Genomic DNA, 10,732 nt, shown 5'->3' with positions numbered 1-10,732 from the left:
TCCTCAGCCACGCCGCCATGTACACCCCCCCCCCCAGGCATGCCTCCACCCCCCCCCCCCCCCCCCCCCCCCCCCCCACTGCCCACCCAGGTGCTGACAGCCACTCGTGTTTCCATCAGACATTTCAGATATCCATTCGCTGGCGTCCGACCATTCCAATCGATCACATGACAGACGCCGCAGCAGCCGCTCCCGCTCTCCCGACCGCCGCTCAGAGCCCTCCGACCACTCCAGACACTCCCCGCCGCAGATCAGCAACGGCAGGTAGGCCAGTCCGCCTGCACAACAACAACAACGACGAAGACGACGACAACGTTGACGGGACATTAAGAGGGCCGCTTCTCAACGGATGAAGGAAGAGAACTGATAGCCGTTATGTTTAGAAGACCCCCGGCGCCTCTGAAATGGTGGCCCCCCTGTTAGTGCTGGGGGGTCTCTGTTTGTATGTTCCTGGTGTTCTATCTCTTCTGGGGGGCCGTCCTACGTGATGCCTTTTATCTTTTGATGAAAGTACTCCTGCTAGTGGGGAGCCAACTTCTTCAAGTGGCGTCTGGTTTCAAAAGAACAAGCGTTTCCATCTCATCCTGCTGATTTATTATGCTGTTTATGTCCCCTTTATGATCTGACAGTTGGAGAATCCCGTGAGTTGGTATTCCTTTTCTCCAGAGATGTATAGTTTATGAATAGTTAATAGTGGGATTAGTAAGGCTGGGTGTTGCTGTAGTGGTTGATTTCCCTTTAGACATAGATGCAGCATGATGTAATGTTGTAGACTAGTACATTTATTCAGTTCAATTATTTAACATTTACCGTGTAGGACATGATCTCAGGCTGCCTTTGGAAGGAGATATCTATCCCAGCGCACGGACTGGATTTTTGCTGGAGTCACCAGTGTTATGATTCACGTGACCATAGAATTGTTTAATACATTAATTATGAAGCCTCCCCTTTGTGTGGCCCTGAGAAAGTAGTGTCACATAATCCGTTTGTCGATGGGGCAGTAGTTTTGGGGTACAAACACTGCATCGGTAAGACGACAATATGACCCTAACAATGAGGAAATGAAGAGCCATCAACCTCCATCAATGTCACCAACCCCTCCTCCTTCTTCTCCCTCCAACAATACGGCTCTATGGCTGGGTTCAATGTGTGCTTTGGGACAACAATGGAAGTCTATGGCGCCGAAGGTAAGCAACGTGGTGCCTCTGCTCTTTGGTACACAGATGATGCTTGTGTAGACGACGCAACAAGGCGGTAGGAGACATGGTTGCATTGTTGGCTTTTCTTTGGGGACGCCGGATACATGAATGGAAATGACACAAGCTTGTCCTTCTTAAACAGACCAAGTAGTACTGTCATGGCAGAGAGTTACTGTTGTCTACAACAGACTGATGCACACTATATTTATTATTATCAAATATGGCACAACAAGAGGTTACTTCATTCACCTTATGAAATGAGAAAAATTAATTCAATGACAAAGTTGAGAATGCACAAAATTGGGAAACCTTATCCAGATAGAGGTTGTTCTTTTTAAAGCAGACAGTCAACATGCTAGCACATTGAATAGTAACTGCTGCTACCATTTCAAATATTTACGACTAGCACTTTGTGTATTAATATCACGGGTTTCACCTATTCCTTTGTTTCTTTATCACTGTCTGACTGATAGAGACGCACTATTCAGGTAGAGGTCACATTTCAACACCAGGTGTTGTTATGGCCTTATCCTATTGAAAATACTGTAATTAAGCTAAAATATATGGGCTGGTAATAAAATATTTATGCATCCCCCTTTCTACAATTTCTTAACTCCTAGCTCAGAAGTATACTTAATGGTATAGAATTGAGCCTTATCAGATAAGAAAGCTTTAATTCTTTACCACGCCGTCAGACTGGTGGTGCTTGTGTACAGAGGGGCCTGACGGCGTCACCTCTGTGATCATTTAAGGACATGCCCTTACCAAGGACCTCATGCAGAGCAACGCTCTGAGATTCACCTGCGGGACACAATCCTGCCTCCCCGGGCACCTTAGATAAGCTGCTCTAAAAATAGACAAAACAAAAGAGAGTGTGGAGGCACAGCCTGACCTTCAAGACCACAGCCCCGCCTTGAGATGCTGGTTTGATGGCTTCATCTGTGTGTCTGTTTGTTCATGTGTATCGTGTCCACAATGCAGCCCAGTGGGCTTTGGCAAGTTCATCTGGTCAAGGTCTGCTCAGCTGCTAAGGACACAACCGGACCTCTGTTCTCTCACACACACACACACACACACACACACACACACACACACACACACACACACACACACACACACACACACACACACACACACACACACACACACACACACACACAGTTCCCCACACATGGACGAGTTTGTCTTTCTCCCTGCAGTCACAGAAGTCGCGACGATGAAAGGATGTCCAAGACTTCTTCCACTGCAAAGATCGCTGAGGAGATCCCCCTGCCCAAGCCCATGGAGTCCTCTGTGTCCCGGGAGGAGAAGCAGCTTCCCCCCCTCCCAGGTGAGGCCTGGAGTCCGTCTTACCCATCATGCTCACTGTGGTTTCAGCTCTGAGACTGTTTCTCTGTGATGCGTCTGTACCCCCATGCACCCCTTCTGCTCTTCATAGTCCTCATCATAGGATGGCTGATGCCATTTATTATCAGGTGGCCAGTGAATATAAAACAAAACCCTATTTTCAATGGAATGTACAACGACGCTAGTTGTTTTGCCTAAATAGGATGACTTCATGAAAGGGTGAATCATGACCGATCATGTTGGTGGCTGCAATCAGGTCTAGGTCTAGTTGACCGTTTTTCAGTACCTGGCTTTGTGGGCAATGGCTGGGCCAAGATCTTTATGGTGTTGGTGCCTTACGACTACTTCTATTAGTAGTCTGAAACCGAAATGATTCCAGTTAGCGGGCTGAGATCAGGCCCTCGGAGCCACCAGACCCGTTTACCTTCCTGTACACTTCAGATGAAAACCAAGAGAGCCGAGCAACGCTGGGCTCCAGAAGAAAACAGAAAGAGACCGTAGCAGCTCTACGCTCCCTATGCGTCCTAGAAGACTTCGGCGCGTAGGAGTGTTTACCGGCCGAGTGTAGAGGAGGGGCTTGGGCTGATGTGGTCTGAGAAGGCTCCCAGCCAGCAGCCACCTGCGATCTCCGACGTTTTTTACCTCCACCTTCTGTGTTGGATCATCCTTGCCTCGACGGGTGTATTTCTTTATCTGATTTATTTGTTTTTGTTTACTGATTTTGCTTGTTTCAGAGGTCGTTCTGAATTCCACAAACCGGACACTTTGGTTTATGTACTGGCTTGGTAAAGTAGAGTATTAGTTTGTTTCAGGGGCTCTGTGTGTCCTGGCAGGGCAAAGTAGAGTGTGCGTGTGTATCAGGGGCTCTGTATGTCCTAGCAGGGTAAAGTAGAGTGTGTGTGTGTATCAGGGGCTCTGTATGTCCTAGCAGGGTAAAGAAGAGTGTTTCTGCGTGTATCGGGGCTTTGTTTGATCGGAGCGCCAGAGGGCGTGGATTCCGCTCCCATCGACACTTTGGAAAACAAACCAAGATCGGCACTCGGCTCCCAGCGCTCTCCATAACCCCCGTCCGGCCGGCCGTACTTATTCCCCCCTGCGGTTTCAGTTTAGTGCTTTCCCTTAACTCTATATACAGAGAGAAAGGCAACAAATCATAACTCATGAAGACCGGGGGTTAGAGAGCGGCTCGCAGTGGGAGAGGACGAACGAGGCACCCGAGGACCAGTGTTTGTGAGTGGAACACACTGGCACAAGCAGGCGTGGGGGATGTTAGTAGGAGGAGGTAGAGCGGGTTGGCTGGTAACTGGAAGGTCGCTAGTTCAATCCCCTCCTAGCTTGCTAGGAGGGGAGTGTCAAGGTGTTCCTGAGCAGGGCACCCCACCCTGACTGCTCCCGACGAACTGGCTGTCGCCCTGCGTGGTGGACTCCGCCGCCGGTGGTGAATGTGTGCATGATTGGTTGTAAGTCACTCGGTAGAAAACTGTCTGCAAGATCCCCTAAATGTAAACATAAACCACACTTGTCGGGCCGGGAATCGGCCGCTCGGTCCTCGTTGAGAACGTGCGCGTCACGGTGTGTCTGGTCCTCAGAGCCCAAACCGGTGTACGCCCAGCCCGGCCAGCCGGACGTGGACCTGCCCGTCAGCCCGGCGGACGCCCCCGTGCCCAGCGCCGCCCACGACGACAGCATCCTACGGTACGGCCGTCCCGACGCCAGGTTATGCGGTTGTGTCTCTCTTTTAGACGCCTCTGTCGTTTCAATCTCTCAGGAGAAGTTATTGTCTCAAAGCGACACCGTGTTGTGACCTAGAACGAGGTCTCTTGGTCTGAACACAGCAACACCACATATCTCTGCTCACATACATATCTACTGCACAATATGATGCATAGGATTATTGTTGATTACCACTGTTGTTGATTATCCTGAACAAAATAGTAAAAAAATGTGTTTTTAATTTTAAATAAATGTAACTCATGTGAAATACAGCAACAATGGAACTTTGAGACTGGAGAAACCTAGTCCTAGAGGAATCAGCGTGTGTAACCAACACCCTGTGTCCCACCCCTCCCGTGTCCCACCCTGTCCCACTCTGTCCCATGTCCCACCCTGTCTCTTGTCCCACCCTGTCCCGTGTCCCAGGCCCAGCATGAAGCTGGTGAAGTTCAAGAAGGGCGAGAGTGTGGGTCTGCGGCTGGCCGGGGGGAACGACGTGGGCATCTTCGTGGCCGGGGTGTTGGAGGACAGCCCTGCTGCCAAGGAGGGCCTGGAGGAGGGGGACCAGATCCTCAGGGTAAGAGGTCCACCGTAGCCCCACACAAACCCCTCTCCCAGCTGACCCTACGAGGTCCACCTTAACCCACCTAATCGTAAAAAAGCCGTAAAGGGTTTCTCGCCCGGGCTCTGAGTCTCTTTGGTTATAGAGATATATTTAATTTCTTCACAGACCTTCTCCTAAGAACCTCTCTGTCAGGACAGGGTGTTCGAGCGAGCAGCTTCTTACACGCGTCTTTCCTCAGGTGCAACACATGCAGGTGGTTTGTTAGTTTGGGTTTATGAGTGATCCCATGTATTTACTGTTGAGCCATAGGTTCAAACCACAAGTGCTCTTTGTCTTACTCTATCCTTCTACGAGAGACTGCGTCAATGAATCTTGCTGCCAAATCAGCCATTGCCACGAGAAAACTCAAAGAAACCTTACTGTGCACATACAGGCGCCAAATAATTCAGAAGACCGAATAAAACCAAACTGCATTAATAAGGTTTCCCATAATGGGATTCTGGCCTCCCCCCAGTCCCTCGCATTGTGTCAGCTGACTTGTCCTCTCCTACTTACTGCAGCGTAAAGCGTTCTGCTGTGTAAGGGGACTGATGTCTGATTTCCTAGGAGATGGGCTTTATTTAATATCAGCTCCCTGTTGATTTTTCAAGGGAATTACCGGTAAGTATGCCTTGGAAACGGGTCATGGGGGTCATTGGCGGTCTCTGGTCGCCTTTTATGAGCTACGAATCTGCACGCTTTCCATCTTTCTTTATATTCCTGGCCTTGGCGTGAATCCCCTGCCAGATTCCTCTGGTCCTGGAGGGCAGTCTCCTAGTAGCATCCCGGAGGAAACACGCAAACACAACGCTTGCGTGTTCCCTCTCCGCTGTCCCCGTCGCCGGTTCCTCCGCCGCCGTTTTTAGGCGCTAGCCCACTATGGGATGGCCGCAACTCCTCACCGCACCATAAACCTTGAGGCGCGGAGTTACCAAGGCAACGGGTAAAACAGGGCCGCCCTTGTTGACACTGTCCATCAGCCCATAGGGGGCGTTGGAGCCTGATGGGTACGATGAGCCTCCCGCCCGGGGTGGAATCAAAGGCTGCAATACATCACACATCACAGGCAATAAGCCCACAACATGCGTGTTGCGCTCATCAAACCTCCCTGCTCCTTCTCCAGGTGAACAACGTCGACTTTGCAAACATCATCCGAGAGGAGGCGGTGCTGTTCCTCCTGGACCTCCCCAAGGGGGAGGAGGTCACCATCCTGGCCCAGAAGAAGAAGGACGGTGAGGAGTGCCGAGTGCAGAAGCTCAACACCTGATCCCCAGACCCCCTGCAGCCCTCCTCACAGTCCCCCCCCTCTGTCCCTCTGCTGCCTCAGTGTACCGGCGGATAGTGGAGTCGGACGTGGGCGACTCGTTCTACATCCGGACCCACTTTGAGTACGAGAAAGAGTCCCCCTACGGGCTGAGCTTCAACAAGGGCGAGGTGTTCCGAGTGGTGGACACGCTGTACAACGGCAAGCTGGGCTCCTGGCTGGCCATCCGCATCGGCAAGAACCACCAGGAGGTGGAGCGCGGCATCATCCCCAACAAGAACAGGTGACGTGGCAGCCGGGGGCCGCTGGGGGCCGCCGGGGGGTCCGTGGTGGTGCTGCGGGCACCAGGCGGTCCTCTGGGTTGGATGGGCGTGGTCGCCCCTTGTTACGCCCTGCACCGCCGTGGTCCAGGATAGGAGTTGTATTTGGAGTAGCAGAAGTAATATTCGTGAATCCTTAATGTCCTCGGGAAGGGGGAGGTGGGGGAGTGTTGGGTTAGGTTAATTAGATTGCCAAAGACGATATAAAATATATTTCACCGGATGCTGGTCCAGTGAAATACGGGTTGATAAATAATAAAAGAACATTTAGTAAATATAAAGTTTATCGAGGATGGGGTTAGACGGTTAACCTCTAGCCCACATGATGCTCTGAGCCATTAAGACTACATGAGTCGCAGGCCATGTAGAACCCTTATGTTAAGGAGAACCCTTATGTTAAGGAGAACCCTTATGTTAAGGAGCAGTGAGCTTAATGGTTGTTCTGCAGCGCCTGTTACCGTCGCCGGGCTGCAGTGCTTAAGGTTGTATCTCCACACGCCCCCCCCCCCCAACAGAGCGGAGCAGCTCTCCAGCGTGCAGTACACCCTCCCAAAGACCGCGGGGGGCGACCGCGCCGACTTCTGGAGGTTCAGGGGGCTGCGCAGCTCCAAGAGGAACCTGAGGAAGAGCCGGGAGGACCTGTCGGCCCAGCCGGTGCAGACCAAGTTCCCCGCCTACGAGCGGGTGGTGCTAAGAGAAGGTGAGGGGCGGGGGGGGGGTCTGACGGTCATCTGTGTGTGGTCAGAATCAGAAGCAGAAGCAGAAATACTTTTATTATATCTTATTGTATACCAGACTATAATTGTTAGGCTTAGTTCCTCATCAGCCACATAACCGCAACAATACAAGATAATGTAAAAAAAAGTTCAAATCGGCAGCATCAATAGAACAAAATAATGAATAATAATTCTAAAATAAATTAAATAATAATAAGAGAAACTAAAACGATGATAATAAGTAAGATAATAAGTGTAAGCGTAAAGTGCTCAAGTGGTAGTGGAGCCAACCGAGGTTCAACCTGATTCTTTAGTGCAAGAATGCTGTATTTAAATATATTTAAATATGTATTTAAATAGTGTGTTGTTGTAGTGTGTTTGGGGTTGGTTTGGGGTAGTGGATTCCTCCAGGAGCCTGACTGCTCTGGGTTTTGGTCCTCCTGTTCTCTGCTCCTCCAGCCGGGTTCCTGAGGCCCGTGGTGATATTCGGGCCCATCGCTGACGTGGCCCGGGAAAAACTAGCCAGGGAGGAGCCCGATATTTTTGAGCTTGCAAGTACGTTCTTCTGACGACACAGCCGTACGGTTCAATGACAACAAAGCAGCCATTCTCAAATCTCAATGAATCTCGTGTCTGGACGTGTCTCTACATTACTGCTGTGTGTCTAATGTTTACCAGAGAGCGAACCTAGGGATGCAGGAACAGACCAGCGCAGCTCAGGAATCATTCGTCTTCACACCATCAAGCAGATCATCGACAGAGTGAGTGTTTCTGTCTGTGCCCTCGCCCAACGCCTCATCGCCTACGCTCCCCGCCCGTTGTACCGTCGTGAACCTCGGCTGATGTTTCGCCTCTACGAACAACGCAATCGGTGAACAACCAATCGCGTGTGCCTTCTTGTCCCCACGCCGTAGGACAAGCACGCGGTGCTGGACATCACGCCCAACGCGGTGGACCGGCTGAACTACGCCCAGTGGTACCCCATCGTGGTGTTCCTGAACCCCGACAACAAGCAGGGCGTGAAGAACATGAGGACCCGTCTGTGCCCCGAGTCCAGGAAGAGCGCCCGCAAGCTGTACGAGCGCGCCATCAAGCTGAGGAAGAACAACCACCACCTCTTCACCAGTGAGGGAACACACACACACACGCGTGCGCGCGCACACGCACACATACATACATACATACATACATACATACATACATACATACATGCATGCATACATACATACATACATACATACATACATACATACATACATACATACATACATACATACATACATACATACATACATACATACATACATAGCTACCAATATTCACACACACACACACACACACACTGGGGGGGTATCAGGGAGGGCAGGGGGCTAGCATGGCTTCCTCCCCCTGCACGTTGTCGCGTGACAACGGTTGAGTTTATTTGCAGCAGGGTTGATATGACGGCTCATAAACAGTGATTGATACGTCATTGTTCTTCCTCCCCAGCAACCATCAACATGAACAACATGAATGATGGCTGGTACGGCGCGCTGAAGGAGACCATCCAGCAGCAGCAGAACCAGTTGGTCTGGGTGTCCGAGGGCAAGGTGATACCTCAGTGGAACCTCATTAAGATCAGTGGAAGAAAACTTGTCTTTATTGTAGGGCCATATCTGTGGTCCATTTTGGCCCTTGGGTCAGATTTTTACAACGGACAATATACTTCTTTACAATATGCTTCATTATTTTATCCGGAGATCCAATGATTTCTGTCTGTAACTCACTCACTCTCACTCACTCTCTGCTTCTCACTCACTCACACTCTCTGTGTCTCGGTCTCTCGCTCTGTATCTCTGTATCCGTCTCTCTTACTGACTGACACTCACTCTCTGATCTCCCTAGCACTCTTACTCACTCCAAAATCACTCTCTCTCTGCTTGTCTCGCTCTCACTCTCTCTCACTCTCTCTCATTCGACACTCCCGCTGCTTCTCCATCACCCACATCATTTCTCACCCTCCGCCATGCTGCTCACTCTCTCACTCCCTCCCACTTTTTCTGCGTGTCTCTCCATCATGCAAGCGGTTATTGCGAGCGCTGGGTTGCAGGGTCTCTCTGATTGCGAGAGCAATTACAAAACCTGGGAGGAGAAAATCATCCATTGAGCAACTAAAGTGAAACGGCACACAACGGACGCCCCCGTGCGCCCCAGTGTTTTCCTGCTCGCTCAGATATTTTTATATCCAGCCTCTTAGTTAGTAGCCGGAGCAAGCGGTGGCCAGTGTGTCCCTGAATGTGATTGGTTACATGCTGCCGGGGAAGTCCAAACTCCTCTTGGAGTGTTGGAGTATTTTTTGGGGAACATCAGCTTGCTCACATTTAACCAAGAGTCTGCTCCAGAGATGAGGTCTCAGAACACTCTTTGGAGAACTATAAAGCCCAGCGCTCACCTCAGACAGCTTGAGGTCGTTAGCCAAACGTATCAGTATGCCTGTCACCAATAAGAGTGCAGTGTGAACCTTATTCATGCCTGAAGATTAGCATAACTTGAGTATATATGATATAAACAGACCAGGAAATATAGACGTTAAAAATGCTGATCAGGAAATAAATACTGCAGTGTACGTATTTATTTAGTGTAAGACCGCGATCGTCTCATAACTCCATATATTTGTATATCTGTATTTATATATTTATATATAAAGTAGTAAAATCTAAATAGAACAATGCTCCCTACATAAGGAGTTTACAGGGCCAGGTCTAGGGTTAAGCGAAATCCACGTCTATATGTCATAGGGTCAGACTAAGCAATCATGTTTAGGGATACAATGGCCAATGCTGGCTCTGCCCACTTTGTCCCAAAAAGTTGATCGCCGCACGAGCAGAAACAACATCCGAGCGAGCAGAAACAACATCAGAGCGAGCAGAAACATGTTGCTGCTGCACTTTATGTGTGCGCTCAATGATTTTTATTTTTTTTTTTAAATGATTTTCTCCTCACAAGCTTCAGTATCTCTCTTGCAGAGAAATATGCGTGCAAGCTCAGTGAAAGTGCCTGGCATAATTACTTGTGTTATTCTCTCTCTCACTCACTCTTCCTCCCCCCTCCCCCCCTCCAGGCGGACGGGGCGCCAGAGGACGACCTGGACATCCACGACGACCGGCTGTCCTACCTGTCAGCACCGGGCAGCGAGTACTCCATGTATAGCACAGACAGCCGCCACACCTCGGACTACGAGGACACGGACACGGAGGGCGGGGCCTACACCGACCAGGAGCTGGACGAGACGCTGAACGACGAGGTGGGCCTGCCCACCGAGCCCGCCATCACCCGCTCCTCCGAGCCCGTCCGGGAGGACCCGCCCGTCATCCCGGACACGCCCGCCTACCCCGGGTACCAGCACCCCCCGCAGCCCGACCCCGCCCACCGCCTCGACCCGGCCGGCTTCAAGATGGCCGCCCCACAGCAGGTAAGGTCCTGAGCTCCCCCCCCCCCCCCCCCCACCCCCCCCACCTCCTCCTCCATGGTCACAGTGACATGATGGGTTGTTCTGACACGTGTAAGGACTCCTGGTGCACGCGTGAGCG

General features: G+C 50.8%; 1 protein-coding gene across 1 annotated transcript in view; it reads left to right on the top strand.

Moving 5' to 3' along the window:
• tjp1b (tight junction protein 1b) overlaps window positions 1-10,732 on the top strand; it is a 61,477-nt gene that overhangs the window by 40,828 nt on the left and 9,917 nt on the right. The window contains 12 exon segments of the mRNA XM_060061608.1: window positions 120-264; window positions 2,399-2,529; window positions 4,136-4,241; window positions 4,686-4,836; window positions 5,987-6,095; window positions 6,191-6,410; window positions 6,963-7,147; window positions 7,623-7,718; window positions 7,842-7,924; window positions 8,078-8,288; window positions 8,652-8,752; window positions 10,264-10,614. Of these exon segments, the coding sequence (XP_059917591.1) occupies window positions 120-264; window positions 2,399-2,529; window positions 4,136-4,241; window positions 4,686-4,836; window positions 5,987-6,095; window positions 6,191-6,410; window positions 6,963-7,147; window positions 7,623-7,718; window positions 7,842-7,924; window positions 8,078-8,288; window positions 8,652-8,752; window positions 10,264-10,614 (1,889 nt within the window).

The sequence above is a fragment of the Gadus macrocephalus genome, chromosome 9, assembly GCF_031168955.1.
Source record: "Gadus macrocephalus chromosome 9, ASM3116895v1".
NCBI lineage: Eukaryota > Metazoa > Chordata > Actinopteri > Gadiformes > Gadidae > Gadus > Gadus macrocephalus.
The sequence above is the reverse complement of the archived record's forward strand: the minus strand, read 5'-3'. Positions and strand labels throughout refer to the sequence as shown.